At 42.3% G+C, this 19,324-nt stretch overlaps 1 protein-coding gene across 3 annotated transcripts in view; it reads left to right on the forward strand.

Annotated features, from left to right (window-relative positions):
* The window catches only part of NAV2 (neuron navigator 2), a 369,470-nt gene that overhangs the window by 243,176 nt on the left and 106,970 nt on the right, over window positions 1-19,324 (forward strand). For 2 of the 3 annotated variants that reach the window (XM_054283739.1, XM_054283738.1), the window contains exons 5-6: window positions 825-1,080; window positions 5,505-5,662. In XM_054283739.1, the coding sequence (XP_054139714.1) occupies window positions 825-1,080; window positions 5,505-5,662 (414 nt within the window). Of the gene's footprint in view, window positions 1-824; window positions 1,081-2,617; window positions 2,687-5,504; window positions 5,663-19,324 lie in introns of all 3 variants that reach the window. The other variant, XM_054283737.1, reaches the window with a different exon arrangement.

Here is a 19,324-nt window from a genome sequence, read left to right on the forward strand (position 1 = left end):
TTTTCAATTTAGGAAATTAAACATGCTAAATAATTAAGTCACAGCACATTAAGGTTGTCCGCAAGGAAGAATTTGCCCTCTGGAGTATTAATTATGGTACAGTGGTTAAGTGTGTGGTCTGATACACCTCTTCATCGTTGTATTTCTGTTTGCTTTTACATTTTTGCATTTCATATTGCATAGAAGAGCAGGATGGCATTCAGGAATTGAAAAGTTTATACCTTGACTGCCTGGCTATCTTTAGGTAAATTGGGTGCCCATCCCTTATCAGCTTGTGACAGTATCAAAGCTGGTAATTATGTTTGAATACAGCTATGTCAGCCAATAACTACATTTTCTAGTGCAAAACTTGCATCAAATTTTCTTAGTGGAAACGATTATTTTGATATTCCAGAAATATCAAAATACTGAGATGTGATGCCAGTGTGAGAATGGAGTAGTTTCCTTGTGCAAGTTTAGGACTGAGAAATCATTTACAGCATGCTGCCCTTAATACAATTGTTGTTGTGGGGCCTCTGTTTTGGGTTCTGTTAGTTTAAAGGAAAGATTTAAAGGAACTTGCTTTTTAAGCACACTGGCATTTAACACAGTGGAAATGTGAGATATTGCTCAGTCACCGCAGGGGAGAGATTAGTTATTTATTTGTCCTTGGTGCTCACTGGCAATCAACTGTAATGCCAATTAGATGTGCAGAAACTTATCCTGGAGGGTATCCCAGAGGAGCTCAGCTCAGACAGCACTCTGGGGGTGCAGAGGCCGACCCACCGCTGTCCGAGAGAAACCCCATGGTGGCTGACGAGTGCCTTCTCCCCTTTGCCTTGCAGAAATCAGGAATGGCAATCTGAAGGCCATCCTGGGCCTGTTCTTCAGCCTGTCCCGGTACAAGCAGCAGCAGCAGCAGCCCCAGCAGCAGCAGCAGCAGCCGCAGCTCCATCCCTCCCAGCCAGCAGGGCCCCCGGCCCAGGGCCAGCCGGGGCTGCCCCAGCAGCAGCCGGTGCCAGCTCTGCCCCACTCTCCGTGCCAACAGCCCCCGCCAGCTGGGCAGCAGCAGCTGAAAGCACAACCAGAAATGCACTCCAGGTGGGGAAATCTTCTTCAAGGGTTTTTTTTTTCATTATTTATCTCCTTTTTTTTTTTTGCTTCTTCTTGCAGGTCTTAAAAAGCCAAAGAAGCTCCTTTCTTTAGTTCTGCTCTAGAATAAAGTGTGTTGGGAGTGGAGTGCTGGGTAGCAATTGACTTCAAGCCTTTGGAAATCAAAACACGTGTGTTTAAATATGTTCTCAGTGCTAGAGATCTGCAGCCCAATGGGTGGGACATCCCTGCTGGTCCAAGCAACCACAGGATTGTAAAAGGATGTTTTTCTCACTATTCCTTTTGCTTCTTTGTACTCACAAAGCATGCACATTGTTTCCCTTAGAAAACATACATTTTAGGCATATGAAAACCAACCTCAGATCTCAGATGACAAGAGTTTCAGTCCTCACTGAGAAATGGAAGGGTCACCTTCCACTGTGGGGAAGGGTTGCTCTGGCAGTGCTAAAGGAAATAGAGCTCATAACGCCTGGTGGCAATCAAAATCAAATCTAGACTTTCTGGTCAAAAATAATATGCTGCTGGCTTTACATGAAAAATAACTTCCATCACTGGTGTTTGTTGGCACTCCTAGATCAGAGTACAGAGGAATAGAAAGGGGTTTTGTTCCTTGAATGTCTTTAATACTAGCAGTGCTCTGCCCAGGTTGGAATAAAAACAATGTTCTGAGGCAGTGCCACAGTAAATGCATGCGCAGCCTTCTGCTGCTCTGACCCTTGCACTGCTGAAACAGGGAGGGGATAAGAAGGAGAACTAAAAGCAGAAATCATATTTGCACAATTACTAAAGTATCAAGGCTTCTTGTTCTTACAAATCTCACATTGAGGCCTGCTTGTGCTAACACACCTTGAGGTGGATGCTGGCTGAAGTGCTGCCTCACTAGGGATATAAACAGTTTTACTGAAGCCTTCCAAGTGGGAGCACTCAGAGGTTATTTGGGTTTGGCTTTTATGTCTTCCATCACAAATAATGCTCATTTGGGTGTAAACAATAGTTTTGTGTAGTTGAAAAACATAGTGTTCCTGCAGCATGTATAAAAAGGAAGTAATTACCATAAAATAAAGATGTGTTTGAAGAGATTTCTGCAAGTTTTCTGTCAAACATGCAGAGATGCTGAACCCTGTTTTGCTGTTTTCAGTCCATTGTGTACATTGGGCTGGGTTTCAAATACTTGAAAATATGTATATCCTGAAGATCTTCAATGTAATGTTTTCTTAATATGTACTAAAGTCAAATTGCTCAGATTCTACAGAAAATATATCTAATAAAGGAGTGAGAAGGAAGAGGAATAGGGTTGGGGGTTGCATACAGATTTGCATGTTCATTACTCTGTAAAAATTAATTTCAGACTGTAGTGGTTTTGACCTGAAGTCATACTTGGGCAAGAAGCTTTATATTCTTGTGAAATTCATAAAAAACCCATATTTTCCCTAAAACCAGTTACAAAGTTCAGTGGCTTTAAAAAAAAAATACCAAAAAGTTTCTTTGTTCACTGTTCTCTTCCGCTTTTTCTTTCCTGTCACAGTGCATCTCCCAGGGACTCATCTCAAAGCAAAATCATCCGATTCACTCTTGGTCAGAAAAGGTGTTCTAGGTTAGCATTTCTTCATCTTCTGCAAAGCATGAATTACCTTTTGCAATATTTCTGGGTGCATGTTTAGGGTTCCTGTCAAAAACAGTTTGTAACTAGGCCTTTACAAACGGCTGAAATGGGAAAGGTTCACATGGAACTTTTAAAAAATTTTTTTTGTTTTGAGGTGTGGAATGCATTTTGGCCCTGAAGGAAATAATTTGATTTTTTTTGTTCTTAGGAGCTTTTGCTTTTGAGAACAAAACATGGTTCTGGGAGTTCTCGCCCCGCTGTATGAATTATATTTTGACCTGCATTATCGAAATCATAGAATCGGAGAATGTTTTGGATTGGGAATGACCTTAAGGATCTCCTCGTGTGGGGAGAGTGTCCCCTGCATGCTGTGAGCCCCAGAGCACGTGTGGCTCCTGCTGTCCCCGTGCTCTCACACCCAGCCCCTGCAGGGGATCAGGGCCCTGCAGTCCCTTTCTGCCTGGGCCCCAGCATGGGTGCATGCCAGCTCATCCGTCCATCTCATCTCAGTGATCCTGAGGGTTGCTGTGCTTATTAATCTGGGTGATAATCTTGCTATTTTACTATCATATGTAAATGTTTGACTAGAATATAGTTTTACATTGGTAAATTATACCCCATACCATTTTTGCTAAGCTTGTGAGCCTATAGGCTATGATCTTTATTCAGTTTGTATAGATTGTTTTTTCTGCTGTATAATTTCGATTTATTTCCCACGTCTTATTTCTTGTATGATAACAGTGAATCTCTGCAGAATAATCCCTGTTAAAAAGTTCTGCATTTTCTTTTCATGTTCTTCCTTGATCTTAATTATGGCTTGACAGCTCATGTTTGCTTAACAGAGGTGCTGAAGGGTAGTAAAAGAGTGCTCTCCAAGCTCAGTACCTCCTCTAGGAAGTGTCTCCCTGAAACTGATTTTTTCCTTAGATTTCACAGACATGTGAAAAGTATCTTGTCAAGTATCTTGACCTAATACCAAAAGCAGGGGCTTAAAAGCAGTTGGTTAAACTACAGTGGGGGGGGAAAAAGAGAAAGGATATCTTCAAGAGTGCTCTTGCACGTGGGTTTTTTATTCTTGGTGTGTTTTTATTGGCAGTGACAATGCTGACTCAGATGGAAAACCTGTCACTTGTTAAGTGCTCACATGGTTTGAGGAGCTTTGTTTACTTTAAAATGTGACAGCTTTGCAAAACCTGTGTGGATGTGTGTGGGGAGCCTTTTCTCATCCATCATAGAGGAAGATTGTCCCTTCCTATGCAGGGCCCTCGCAGCCATCCTGGGGTGGGTGCCCCACACTCAGGGTTTCCAAACGGGGGGCAGCTTTGGGCTGAGGTGCCTTGTAGAAAAACTGTCAAACCAAATGAGCTTTTCATGGACTTCCTTGTCTTGGTGACTTTCTCAAAAAGTTTTATTTGTCACTGGTTGCCCTCAGCTCCTTCCCCTGCGGTCTCCTCTGCAGTGGATGGAGCTCTTCTGGGGTTTTCTCAGGGACCCTTTGCTGCAATGATGAGTATGGACAACTTTTTAGCACCCCCCAGTGCTGGAAAAAGTGCTGGATAATTTTAGACTGGTCTAAAAGTCAACCTCAGAACCATGATGTGCTGTGCTGAATCTGTGGTGGTTTGAGCTTGTAAATTAATTTCTGGGTTTGTATTTGAATGATGCCCTCATGTCTTGGACTCTTTTGAGCTTTGAAAGCATGTGCATGCAGCTGCTGACATTTTGGCTTTTTCTCCATGTTTCTTTTCATATTTTCTGTTTCTTCACTGGTCCTGGATAAATCAGTTTATTTAGGAAGCCGTGCCAGGTTCCTTCCTGGCTTCTCTTCCTCCTTTTAGAGGCACAATGGTGATTTGGCCAGTTGCATCCCCACTTTCTCTGACAACTGGGAGTTCTTCCTTTTACTTTATTAATGACACAAGTTATTTGAATAGATTTTTGTATTTTACATGAAGAAGATTTAAAAAGATTCTGTGTGTGAGTGTTGGCTTTGAAGTGTTCTGAGATGTGATGCCAGTGGCTTTCCTGATTCTGTTGGGCTTTTCAGGGAAGTCTTCCACCTTCTTTTTTGCCTGAAAAGCATTAAAGTTTGTTGACTTACTCCAGAATAACTACGTTTTTTTTCCTAGTTGATCAGCCTTATCTGGTAAGTACAGGCTATGGTGAGAGAGTGCTGGAAGAGGCAGATGCCCAGTTTAAACCTGAGGCTAATACCAGCTTGCTGATAATGTGGTCACTCTAGGAGAGGGTACTGAAGCTGTGTGTGATTTATATAGGCTCAAATAATTAAATCAGGTTAAAGTCCTGCTGGGCTTGGCTGCTGAGCTTTGTGGCTCTGTCAGGGCAGAGATGTGATGTGCTTCTCTAGAGGGAAAAAGGCTGCCAAGTTCCATCTCATTGGTATTTCTGAAATAAGGGTAGCCTTTATGTGGCCAGCATGTGATGAAGTGTCCGGCAATCCGGTTTAACAGCAGTAATGTCTCACTTAGTGTTAACCTTTTGCCAGTGGTATTGCCCCCCTGAATTTACCTGCAGCTATTTCTGATTCACCAGACTTATGGCAGGTGACTGTTAATTTTGTCTCAGGGCTTTTTTTCTGGTGTAAAACACTTCAGACTGCAGCTTGTTTGCCATACAATTTTCACCCAAGACGATCCTTTGATTTGTTCTTACAGAAGTAGAAATGCCCTTATGAGCCTACACTTGTGCTGTTGATGCTTTCATTTTCAGCTTGTGCATGGTGCCCCATGGTTTCTTGCCCAGAGTGCTTTTCCCCTGTGCCTAAAGCTGCTGTAAATTGTCCCAGCAGACTCCCAGGTCCCACCATGAGGGTGTCCGCTGCGGGCAGCGAGGCCAAAGCTCGTGGTGCCATCAGTGCCAACAACCGACGCAGCCAGAGCTTCAACAACTACGACAAATCCAAGCCTGGCCTTCTCCCCCCAGCCCCAACCAGCAGCAGTGACAAAGGTAAGCAATTAGCAACTTGGATTGTTCTTAATGATGGCTTCAATTCGGAGGAGATTGGATTTAAGTCTGTCTTGAAGTTGTGTGTTGTAAATATGACAGCTGTAATCCAAAAGCCAGCTGTCTCTTCTTGAAAAAAGTATAGTCCTCCTTTAATATATCTGAAGTTGTGACTTGCTGTCCTGAAGGTACATCCAAAAACATAACTTTAAAATGTGCTGGCACTGGTGAACCATGTTTTTTCATTTTGCTTCAAGCACAGATAAGGGGGAAGGAATTAATCATAAAACAAGGCATTTTGATGATTAGTTTGACAAGAATGAAGAATGACCGCTAAAGATTTCTGCAAAGGTTTTGTATGATAAGTAGTACAATTTGCTTTCATTCCCATTACTATTGTGGACTATCCTGTAAGAGACAAAATGACACAATTCCAGTCTGATTTCAGGAATCATCTAGTGTTGTATGTGAGTTCAGGAACATGTTTTATGAACGTTGCAGTGAAGTGATGTCTGTGGCAGCACATCAGGAACACTCAGAGCCATGCTGTGTGTGAGGCAGAGCTTTTTTGAATGACATTTCCTGACTTTGTGTCCATTCACTAATTCAGTGACCTGCCAGCATTCATTAGCCTCGGTTGGCAGCTCAGAGCGGGGCTGGGGGCTGCGGCTGGTGAGGGCTGAGCGCATCTCTCCAGCCTGGCACAGCCAGACTGTCAGCGTGGGCTGGCAGCAAATCCCACGTTCCCAAAGTCACTCTGCTGACAGAGGAGCCAGCTCTGGGCCTCAGCACGGGCTCCCTGCGCTCGCTTGACAGTGGCAGCCTCAGGCTCGTGTCTCCTGGCTGGCGGTGCAGAGGCTCTGATAACTGTGCTGAGCACCGTGCTCCAGGGAGCAGCACTGCTCTGGGTCAGCTGCTCTGTAGCTCCCATGCTTGGCTCTTTCCAGGAAACTCTGCTCTTCCTTCTCTGGAAATTGTTATCCGAGGGCTGCCTGTCAGTAGGTTTGGCAATGTTACCCCAAAAAAGGTGTGGTGGCAGTGGAGGACCCTCAGCGTTGTCCAAGGACATTCTGAAGCACCCTGCTCATGTTTTGTATAACAGAAAAATAAAATTCACCTCTGCCTAATATAATTATATTACAGATTAATGTATTAGCATAATAAGCTAATAATTTAGCAATACACATTGGTAAATCAATGTGTATTCTTTTGGAATGGTACACTGTGTAAACAGTAATGATTTAACTGTAACATCAGCATGTAATAATTGTCTCTAAACCTGAGTTAGGTCTGGCTTTCAGTTCAAAGAACACGCTAACAGCTTTTAGTGTGAGCAGTAGAAACCTTGTTTTCCTGTGTAATGTCTTCCCAGCCTCTTTCTTTGTCCTTCTGTGAATATTCTTGTGCTCATGTCCCCAAGCACTGGGCTGGGGAGAGGTGAGTGGGATTTGTTTTGTCCTGCACATGGGCTGGGTGGCCGGATGGTCCCTGCTCCATATGGGATGTGTGAGGTTATGCTGCAGGCAGGAGAGGACCTCCATCTATTTTAGCTGTTTTCTCAGTTAACCAAGATTACTTAATAAGGAAGGTGAAGTACTGGTTTTAGTCTTCAGAAAAGAAAAATAAAGAAAGAAATCCTTATGCATACAGAGAAATAACAATAATTTGTCAACTAACTTAAATATCAACTGCTTTTATACAGTCAGTTCTGGGAACCCTCATTCCTCACTGTAATTCATCTCCTGAGAAAGATAAACTGGTTGCTGAAGAAGCACATGAGATGAACTGCTTCCTACAAATGTTACAAATGACTGAAGGAAACAAGGCTGGCTCTTAGGCTGACAATCTACATAAGTTGCATTAACTACTCAGAATTTTGCTCTGGTCAAAATTTCCAGTCATAAATTATGGTCTTTAAAAAAAAAAAAGGCTCATGTAAAGTTGAACTTGAACTTTTCTTAAAAGTATAATCATGACACAAAGTTGGCCTACATCCATGAGAAACAAAAGCAATTGGTTTGACAAAATTTTGGCTTATTTTGAAGTTAATTGTAACATTGCCAGGCAAAGTTTGTTGTCAAAGTGCTAGGACAATTCAGGTTTTCTGACCCATATCCTGTGTTTTGCCTTTTTGAAAATGAGACTTAGATGACTGTGCTGTGTGCCAGGCTTGGTAAGTTTTCGTCTCTTTACCTAGTGCGTGCTCCGTTGTGTTTTTGAGGAAGGAAATGGCAGAAATAAAACTCAGCCTCTTTTGGCATGGTTGGTCACTTTGTGATAGAAGGTGGCCTTCAGTATTTGAATAATTTCTTACAAAAAGTAGGTTGTAATTTTTAGCTTTTATTAATCTGTGGCCTTTCCCTCTGAGTGCAAATTGTCTTGTTAGTCATTGGTCTGTGGCTTGTGGCAATGAAAGTGCATTAATTGAAACAGAATTCATCAGAAAGGAAAAGGACAGCAAATGGAGCATGGAAGAACAGCCAACTACTGGGAAATAAATAACCCAGATTATTCAGAAGATTCTGTAAATCAGTTACTGATGAGACCACTGATTTCCTAGAAAACTTGGGAAGGGATTTGTGTAATATCAAAAATCATTGCACCATTGCAGAAAAAGGTGAGGTTCTTGGATGGATGCACGTGTTTGGCGTGAGGTGCGCGCGTGCTCTTAGCAAAGGAACGTGGAAAGAGATGCAAATCTTCTCTTCCCCACAGCTGACCTCAGTCTCCACGTGCTGTCTGACACCACTTCCAATATATGGAGAAAAGTGTTCTCTAGAAAGGATCACTCAGACACCTGGTTCAGTCCTTCTCTGAGGTTAGGGCCTGATAGCTTTAGCTTGCTTTTTGGAGTTACAGCCTCAGTTTATATGCAAATTCCTCTTTTATAGGGAATTCACCTGAACTCACAGGAATTTCAGGATCCTCATTCCTCACATCATAAAATGATAACATGCTGTAGTATGGTTTTTTATTTATTGTCATCGTGATTAGCCCTTTATAGTTGCAGATACATTCCAGAGACGATATTTTTATATGTGTGTAATTGGTGTTGCAGGCTTTTTTTTAAAGAAAAATGCCATTAAAGTCTTAATTGCATTTTTGTCTTGTGGGGAATTGAGCACTTAGGCTTGTGGGTTTTGGGGTTTTTTACGTCATCCTAATCCCTTCATACAACAGGAGCCGATTCTCTTCTGAATGGTCAGAATTCCTTAGCCCATGCTTATGTAGGAATAGCTTTGGTTTGCTTCCTTGTCCTTTGATGTCCGTGAACACCACAGGTCTCCTGTGGCATGGAAGGCATCAGACACTTCCCGTGTCACTGCTGAACTCATCTAGGTCATCCAGAACTTTTCTAATGAATGTAGAGAAGCAAATGAACATTGCATTTCAATGCCTGTGTGCAGTTAGCAGTTGCTTTGAGGCTCCTCATTACCACATCTTTCTAATTGTCTGACAGGATCACCAGATAAAATACAGCCAAAATCTGATTTGCAAATGGGATGCAAAAATCCATATGCAATTTAGCATACATTAATCTATTTTATGCATGGCAGTGAGGACCAGAACTGCATCCTAGGTGACATCAGGAAGGAAACTTAAATCTGTTGAAACCTACAGCTTCAGTAAAGACTTGGGTACAGTAGGTTTTCTCCCGAGTTTGTGTCAGTGTTTTGCTTGCACACAGCAGAGTCTCTTCAGACGTGCTCTGAAAGCAGCCTGAGTTCTGCAGAATGGTGGGGAGTTTTGGCCAGCCCTGAACACCCTCATACACCCATTGTCCTCTCTGTTCTGCAGGCACTCAGCTTGCGTTTTGCAGTCTCTAATGTCTGATGCTGTTGGCTGGGAATATTCTGCTTGTTACTTGTGTCAAATCTACAAAATCAGTGAAATTATGAAGCTGTAAGAGATACCAACTTAATAAGCCACCTCTACCATGCTGATGATGTGATACAGTATATTTTATTTGAAATAATCCTACAGAGGGCAGTAGACATCTGTGGGAAAAATTACAATATTCCTGTGGATTGAATGTTAAATGAAATCTCAGTAGAAAAAAAACCGTATTACCAGACTTTGCCCATTTCTGCTTGAGATCAAAGGAAATGGTTGTTACTCAGGTTTATAAAGAAGGTAGGTTGATGTCAGGTTTCTCTTAGATAGCATCAGAAAAAGGAAAAAACCCAAGAATACATGCCTACAGATTCAGACAGTGAGGAGAAATAAATAACTGTTTTCATGGCAGGAGATAAGAAAAGTATGTGTTCCTCTCACCTTTCCTTTCATTTCCTTTCCTTTCCTTTCCATTTCCATTTCCTTGAAATTTCCTTTCCTTTCCTTGAAATTTCCTTTCCTTGAAATTTCCTTTCCTTTCCTTTCCTTGCAATTTCCTTTCCTTGCAAATTCCTTTCCTTTCCTTGAAATTTCCTTGAAATTTCCTTTCCTTGAAATTTCCTTTCCTTTCCTTTCCTTGAAATTCCCTTTCCCTTTCCCTTTCCCTTCCCTCCTTTTCTGTGTACCTTTTTAACTTGGAGCACTGTGTATTTAATAACTGCCTTTTACTATGTGAGGGGTCGTCACTATGTTCACGAGGATGTGTGGTGACAGTTCGAGGGGCACACGTTCCTTTAGGGGAAATCAAAAGCCTGGAAACAGGAATGAAGAAGAATATGAGAAGAATAAATCATTGGAGAAGTTTGTCCAGAGAAGGGGTGGGATTTCACTTGTTTGGAAGCATTCAGGACTTGCCTTGGCAGGGCCCTGGATAACCCCACCTCAGGTTCCCCAGGCCATGCCCAACTCCTGCTTTTGGTGGAGCTTGGGAGGAACATCTCCACAGGCTGCTTGTGACCTACACTGGTTACCACGTTTTGATACCTATAAATATTATTTCCTTCTAAATTTTTTCTCAAGTGTAAACTGCTGAAATAGGAAGAGTTATTAAGGCATTTTGAAGGAGAGTTAAGGAGTTTCTTTCCTCTTTTGAACTTCATGTTATGAACATAGGACTGGCTGCCATGAGTGAAACGTTAGCAAGGCGATGCCAGCCCCGCTGCAGGAAGCAGGCTGGTGTATGGTTGCACATGCCACAGGTGTGCTCAGAGGCTCTGTGGGCAGCTGTATTGATCAGGTTCAGGAGGCCAGGGCACCAGGTTCAAGGGCACAGTGCCAGAGGCCATGGCAGATCTGTCAGAGCTGCAGCAGGAAACGCTCTCCAGAGTTAAGTCAGTGTCTCCCATGTCAGCTGCACTAGGAAATCCATTTTCATTTCTGTTAATGCCCTCTTGTGAAAGAGTAGAAAATCCTACAGCTGGAAATGAGCCATTGGAATTTCTACTGCTGATGATAAAAATGTTTCATATTCAATCCTGTACTGATATAAAAATGCATGACAATACACTCCCATGACTTGGTTCTGTGTGATACTGAGCTTGTCTTGAGCTCAGCATTGCTTAAGGTCATTTAAAATGGCAGATTTGGATCATGTCAAACCATCAGATTCAATTGAAAAAGGCTACTTTAGCAACTGAGAGGAAAAACTCATCTTTGTGTAAAGCAAGGCGAGAAATGTGTATAAGGAGATGGAAACTCGGAGTTCTTGTGGGTAATGGCTTGAAGGCTGAGACATTCAGTAGTCTTCAAATGGGCTTCGGAACAGAGGGATGCTGATAAAACAGAGCTCTGCATAAACAGGGCTTTGGAATTTCTCTTTTGCTGTTCGGTACTTGAAGGGTTAATTTATGTTCTTTGTCTAAAAGAAAGGTTACAAGGTTCCCTTTTTACTTACAAGATACCTGCAGTGACATTTATAGCAATAACAATTCTTCCTTATCTCAACAGATAGTATGTGGGTATCCATTTCTCAGGAATTTGATATTAGCCCAATTAAGACCACAAATTGGATAGAAATTTCAAGAATGAGGGTGTTTAGCCATTGAAAGAGATTAAATCAGACATAATGAGTCAAAATTTAATATTTGCCCAGAGCTGGTGTTCAGACAGAGGTTCCAATTTTGGCTCAGAAATTACTGAGCCCTTTTGTCGTTAAGATCAACATAAATGATCTGGAAAATTTACCTGAAAGAAAAATCTTTCATTCAAGCACATTAAAATGGAGGACAAGTCTTCTTTTGTAGCTTTATGTAAAATGAGATGAAATATTTGATGTTCTGAATGATTGGACTTCTGCTTAGTGTTTAGGGTGCTGCCTCTGTGCTCCTCTGTTCTGGCATCCAAGAGATGCTCTGGTTTTATTGACCAGGGGTTTTCCCTGTAAGTCTGACATGTAAAATAAATTTACAGGAATTGTCTCAATAAATCCATTACCAGAGCAATGGGTGCTATTCTGTTGTTCTGCTGTGTGCATTGCCAAAAGCAGATGCTGGAGTAACCCTATCCACTTTTATAAACACAGTGTACATTGAAGATATTTACAAAATGCTCAGGGCGATTTGTTTTGCCTTGGGTGTAGTACAGTGATCATGAATTTGATGATGCAAGAGTAAAAACAAAAACACAGAGAGAAAGGAAGGACTGTGAGGTTATCTGAACAGCGTGCTGAGGAACCTGGTACGTTCTTTTCGTGAGTCATAACTGGGAAGTAGAGATATGGCTCCTGGCTCACGCTCTGTTTAAAGAACTCTGCTTAAAATTTTCACAAGTTTGCAGCTTACACTAAATATTTGTAGAATTGCTTCTGTAAAGAACATGGGGAGTCTGTGCTCCAGCTCTGAAGAACAATCAACTGTATCCATGTAGAAAAAATTTTTTCATTGTTTTATGAATTTCTAAAGCTTATGCCAACTATGTTCAAAGTCCTGTGCTTTGTAAGGCTCCACTCCAGCCATGATTAAGCCTTCAGCCAGGCTTTGTTTAGGTAGAGGATGACATATTTTTAAATGCCAGATTCAGCCAGCTGACAGGTGCTCACAAGTCTGTTCTGAAACGTCTCCTGACAGGGGTGTGACCATCTCTTCCACTGTACCCCTTCCAGTGTCCATTTGGTCTTAAAAGTAGCTGTTAAAAACATGCACATAAAACCATTCTGTCTGGCTAAAAATAAGGATGGTTTTGCTCTTCCTTGATCCCTGTCATGTTTGTAAGTCTTCATGTATTTGAAGGCTTAAAATGTCTCCCTTCAGCCTTTTCTCTTGTAGACTAAGCAATCTTTACTACTCCATCCTTTTTCTTATAGGTTCCTTGTGATAAATCCCTTTAATGCGATAAATCTCTTTTATGTCTGGATGGTCTCTACTGGCCCTTTTGCAGTCTGTTAGTCTCCTTTAGAGGGGTGCTGGAGCTGGACACAGCACTCCACCCGATGCCTTATTTTGCTGCTGTACAGCATGGAGTGGTTATGTCCTTTGTCTTCTATCCTATGATTCTCCAAACCTCTGATTCCAGATGTGATGCTCCTAAAGCATTTCTGAATACATTTGTATTCCTTTAGTGCCGCATTATGGAGTGTGCAGCTGCAGAAGTGCAGAAGTTTGAGTGTCCTTCCTAAAAGCAGAATTCTTGAACACTGTGGAAATCTGGTGTTCCCTCTTGGACGTGATGGCCTGTGCAGATATGTTGTAGAAATTTTGCTATTTTTGATTTATTTTAAAGAGATTTTAGTTCATCCATTAAAAAGAAAACTCCCCTGTAGCAACAGCATCTACAAATTTGTTTCCATGCTTGTTTTGATCTTTCCTTTATATCAGCTGCATTCTGCTGGGACTCCTTTTGCTGCAGTGAAGTTGCACAGTTATTGTTTGACCTTTTACATTTAGGCATTCAGTTTCTTCTTTCTCAGCACACACCTCTTCATTCAGCCTCAGTGAATGAAGTCTCACTGTCTCAAGTTTATTTCTCCAATCTACCAAATGTATTAATGCTGAGAAGTTCCCCTGACGTGAGGCTCCTGCCTTGTGTCAGAAGGTGACCCTTGTAAGAGCCATTAGTGTCAAACAAAATTCTCATCTTTGGCCAGCTGAGAGATATGTGTGTCCTGGGGTATGGTTTGCACCCTTTCACTTTTCTAATCAAGGATGCTTTTGAAAGATTGGCTCATCTCAGTAAATCCTCAGTGACATATTCATGTTGGGTGTGTGCCCATCAAACAGCTTAAAGACAGCCAGGAAATAGCAAGCAGCATGGCATGTTTATAGGGCAAGATGTGAGTCTGCAGTGAATCATATTTGTGCTTAATTTTACAACTGTTCAGCTGGCTGAACCTGGCATTTAAAAATATGTCCTCTTCTACCTTGACAAAGCCTGGCTTAAGGCTTAATCATGGCTGAAGTGGAGCTTTACAAGACCACAGGACTTTGAACATAGTTGGTATAAGCTTTAGAAATACATTAAATGAGGCAAAAATGTACTTAAACGAAGTTTCAGAGAAAAAAATACCCTAAAAATATTAGCCAGTGACATGTTCTTAACAGTACAGTTCATGATGATAAAGATCCTGAGCTTTGAAGTGAAATTTAACCTTGAGAAGCATCTTCTTGCCCAGTGTACATCTGCATAGCTGCCTTGGAGGTGGTGGAACCACCTTAATTTATACCAGCTGAAGAGCTGGTCCAGCATTTCATGGCCTTTGCAGTGCCTACATGTTTCCTTTTAAAATAAATATTTACAATTTCTCATAAATTTATTGTGGTGCAGTGTGCCAGAAAACCAGCCATGGAAGCAAAGGTTCACTATTAAATCATGGGAGAGGAAAGAGCAGTGGTGCTACAGCCCAGACTTGCCCAAGTGCCAGCATGTTTCTGCCACCTCTGTAGGAGCCCCTTCTCCTTGGGTAGGAGCACTTCCAGCCTCCCTGGGCCCTTCCATTTGTGCCTTCTCTACTGAGCCTTTACCTGTCCCTCATCCATAACCAAATATTCCTGAAGAATCTGGGACTGGCAGCAGAGAGCTGAAAGGAGGAGGACCCCACCATAGATTGCAGTTTGTGTCTGTCATTTGGTTTTATACAAATGGGCAATATTTCCTGACTGCAGTTCTCAGCCCACTGATTTTCATAGTGCCTGTTTCATACACCCTGCAAGAGAGATGTGTCAGAACAAGCTGCTAACTGTACTTACAGTCCACTTGAAGGATCAAGTCTAATGAAAGACTCCATAACAGCTTCCTGCCTGGAATTCATTAATGCCTTTGAATAAGTCTGTTATGAGAAGTCTTGGGGGATTAAATTGTACAAATAGTCAGAAGGAAATGGAGAAGAATGAGCAAGAATGGTATTTGTCTAGTGTAAAATGGAGAGTGCAACTTGTTTTGAATGGCCAGTAAACTTGGTTTCGTTATGTTTATGATCATCTAACTGGTATGTGCTCAATAGAGGTCCCTCCAGCCTTTTTTAGGCATTCATGTCAACAGCATTTTGAATTTTACAGTAGCTAAACAAAAACAACAAGGAATTCAAATGTCTTAGTTGGTTATGGTGAGACAATGAGAAAAGGGGCTGCCTGTGCTCCAGTTTTATTTCCCCTCACCTCAGCAAAAATGCTGAGCCTTGGCTGAGTGAGCTGGCCAACAGCAGAAGCCTTGTTCCATGTGCTGGAGCCCTGTGTGAATGGAGGCAGCTTGGCAGGAACGTGGGAGTGGGGTTTCTGACATGTCCTGGGCTTTGGGGAGGGCTCTCAGGGAGAGAGCACATTGCTGTGAATGCCTGGACTGCCGTGCGAGTCACACAGTTCACAGCACTGGGACTGAAGTAGATATGATGGAAGGGAAGAACAATGTCGTGGAGTAAAGGTAATTTTTCTGTTGTGTTACAGTGAATTTAATCACTGTTAAAGGGAAAAGCAGTGGGCAGAAGTTGAAGGAAACAATTCTGCTCAGTTAGAAAGGGTCCTGAGCAACCTGGTCTAGTGGAGGTGCTCGTGCCCATGGCAGGGAGATGATCTTTAAGGTCTCTTCCAATACAATTCCAGCCATGATTCTAAGGTTTCATCCTCAGCAAAGCAAAAATATTCCCTATTCAGGGCTTTTCTCCGGTTATACAGAATTTCCTTATCTGGCAATCTCTGCTTTAAAAAGAAAAAATTCTGTTGGGTTTTTTTGTGGTCCAGAATAGAAGAGAGAACAGAAAGCTTCAGCCATGCTGTGGGTGGAGGCCATGCCCACCCCTCGTGGCAGCTCAGCCAGCTGCAGTTCCCCCAGCGCTACAATGGAAATGGAAATTTCTGTGGGCCACAAGAGCTGTGCTTATTTTGAGGAGGAACTGAGTGCCAGGGCGATCTTGTTGGGAATGTTCTGCTCCACCTGCTTGTGGTTTGGGTTAGGGAAAGATTGGGATTTTTATAGTTGGCTCCTGGCAGGAATGCAGACATTTCCATACTTAGAGGGTTTGATAAATGATCATTGAAGAAGAGAACAACTCAGCTAAGAAGTTCTTCTCTGTAGGAGTTTATGTGTAGTGCTTTAAAGGAGAGTCTTGTGGTGGGTGGGTGGGAAGGGTCAAGATTCACCATTTATTCTTCTAGATGGGAAATGATGAAACTGCCACAGTGGTTTCTGCAGTTCTGATGCTGTAATGTCATAGAGCAGAGCTGCTTTTATTTCCTAAATTACAGTCTGGTTGTGGATTTGCTTTCACATCTGTTATCTAATCTATAGGCTGGACTAAAAGATATTTCTCTTCATAAGAACTTTTCTCATAGTTGTGAAATTAAAAAAAAAAGTTTGTTCATTCAAAAATGGGTAAAAAGTGCTTTTAAGTTCTTGACCCTCCTAAGGAGAGTAACTGTGAGAACATCCTTTGTCTGTGTTGCCTTTCATGCTTATAATGATGGATTTTGAAAGTTTTCAGTTATAGCAAATCAAAGTCCACTTACTTCGAATGAACATGACAAATGATGGGAAATTGCATATATTTTCTCCTGACCTTATTATAACATAAGCTCTCAAAGACTTCTGTGGAAGAATTAAATCATAAGCTTTCAGATTCTTTTTTTTCTTCTTCACACACGGGTGGGTTTGCAGATGCAGGTCAGTCTTTGCAGGAACAGCTGAAATCAGATTTACCCATGCTACAGTGTGTATTGGCATTGGAACTGGACCACCAACATCTTTTTTAACAGGAACACTAGGAACAAAATAGATTTCAGGCCAAGATTTGACTTTGAAAAGAGGAAAGTGATCATTATTTATTGTAGACTGTAGCTTGAGTTTGAAAACATTTCTTTTATAGTCAGTTTTAGTTAATGCAGGTTGCTGAAGAAAGAAAATACCTCCCTCACAAAGGAACACATGGGAAATAATAAGCTTATTAACTGAATGCATGAAACCTGCTCCCCTTTTCATGAAAGAAGGGTCTATGCTATGCTGAATAAAACTTTCCCCTCTGCATGCTGATGTGTGCTGCACGAATTGATGCTGTGCTTCATTAGGAAACCCAGCATTTGAAGCTGCATTCTGGCAGCAGAACTCCTTTTGCTTACCAAACTTGGCCAGAGGAGTAAAAGAGCCAGCACTTGTTCGTAAGGAAGAAACAGAGAGTCTGAAAAACTGAAGTTTTCTTAAGCTGGAGCAATTTTTCATGTGTTTTGGGGTGAACCTTTTATTTCTTGCAGTAACTGTGCGTAGTGCCATGTAACAAATCCCTTGAGGATGGTCAATTTCTAGTTTCACTGTACTTGACCCAAGTACAAATCAAAATCCACCACAGCTGTGTAAGAAAGTACCTTCTTTCCTTTCCCAAAGATCTGCTGCTTAACTGTAGACTTTGTGAATATTGTTTATTCATTTCAGGTGCATAGCATCCAGTATTCACAGAATTCACTTTGTGGAAAACATTATATATTCTATTTTTAATGTCTATTTAATTCTATTTTAATGCAATATATTCTATTTTTTTAATGTCACAGTCATAGTATTGTCCTAATTCTGGTGTCTCTGACATGTTTGTAAATGGAGCTGCACTGTGCTCCTCCTACGCCACTGGCAACAGGAGCAAAATTCACTTCCAGACAGGAGGGTGGGTGTGGGGGCGTTGGGACAAAGGGAGCGTTGTGTTTATAAACAGATAAACTGGGGAAAACATACTTTAGTCAGTGACCAAACATTAATAAATAAATAGATTTCCTGAAAACATTAAAAAATAATTTAAAAAAAAGAGAAATTGAAAAGTTCTGGATTTTGCTGGGAAATAAATTTTGAGCAATGCTTTGGGATTTGGAAAACAAGGCATTTCACTTGACCCAAGCCAAGCATCTTTTCCCAGAGGTCTGTGAACTGGAGCATTCATCTGTGCTGTTGGGATGTAGTTGGGGTCCCAGACGAAGCAGCCCCTTCCCTTCACTGGCAGGAGGAGGCTGTGCAGCTTTCAGAGCCCTGTGGGATGGGTGCCTCAGTGCTGTGCAGTGACCCCAGAGCCAGCTCAGGGTCTGGGACAGGGTCAGGCTCCCCAGCCAGGCCATGGGCCTGGCTCTCAGCTCCCTGCTGTCCCAGGGCAGTGGCTTTGTGTGGCTCTGAGTGCTGGGCAGTGCAGACTGCCTTTGTCCAGCCCATACCTCATTTCCTGCATTGTTCTCACACTGGTGTGAAGTACCTGTTTGAGAAGGCAGATTTCTTTCCTAAGAAATATATATATATACTCAGACCACCAGCTGAGTTTTTGTGCCTGCATTTGTTGTACTAACAGGGTGTACAACCAGCTCTTCTATAGACACAGCCTTACTGGTCATTTTTATTTTGTCACCCTTCTATTGCCCCAGTCCTGTTTTTCTGAGCAAGTGAAGGCTTCCCTGCCCATAGTGATCAGTACATTGGTCCCTCCCAGGACCTGGTTGTAAATCCATCCCAGGCACGTTCATGGATCCCAGGCAGCTATGATGATTTCTGGGCATGGCTGTTCTTTGTGCTGGGATTTGTTTAGCATGATGAGGCCAGAAGACGTGGATTAGGAAATTAGTGTTGAAAGTACTGTCAATCTCCAGTTCCTATAGCAATATCTCAATATTGAGATGGGCTAGTACTATTTAAAAAAATAATCTGTACAAATTAACTGTACAATGTGCACAGTTGGGATTTTCATGAAGCTTTCACTTCATTGCTGGACGTCGTCTGTGGAAGGCAGGCTGAGACAAAGGCTTGCTTGTTCTGAGTTAGCAAAAGGAGCCTGGTGCGGTGTGGGGATGGGAAGTAGACTGTGATGAGCAGGAGGACTTCAGGAAATGAAAACAAAAACAAAGCAGCAGTGTATGGTAAGAGGCAGCAAGGAAAGAGCAGTGGTGCAGCTTCTGAAAGCAGAGTGAGGAGCTCTGCTGGCAGCTTGTGAAGAGCTTGTCACCTTCCTGTGACTGTCAGGGCACTGTGTCAGGGCATGGCACTCCTCCCACAGGGGGGGAATCCCTGGAAGGGCTCAAGGAAAGGCGTAGGTGTGGTGCTTAGGGTGTGGGTGAGTGGTGGGCTTGGCTCTCTGGTGTTAGTGGCTGGACTCGATCTTGGTTGTCTTTTCCAACCTTGATGATTCTCTGATTCCTGTGCCATTATCTTTCTGGTCCTCCTTAACACATTGGGTTAAATTCAGCAGGCTTGAGCAGAGCAGCAAGAGGCCAGATATCACTGTTTGAGATATTTGGTGGCTTGATTTTCCTTCTGTGTCACACAGGAGCAATACCCTGGAAGTCAGCAGGCTGGCACAAGCTTAAAAGCAGCATAAGTCCTGTCTGT

Source organism: Melozone crissalis, unplaced genomic scaffold, assembly GCF_028551555.1.
Source record: "Melozone crissalis strain CALT ecotype California unplaced genomic scaffold, PUWL_Pcris_2 ptg000038l_1, whole genome shotgun sequence".
Taxonomy (NCBI): Eukaryota; Metazoa; Chordata; class Aves; order Passeriformes; family Passerellidae; genus Melozone; species Melozone crissalis.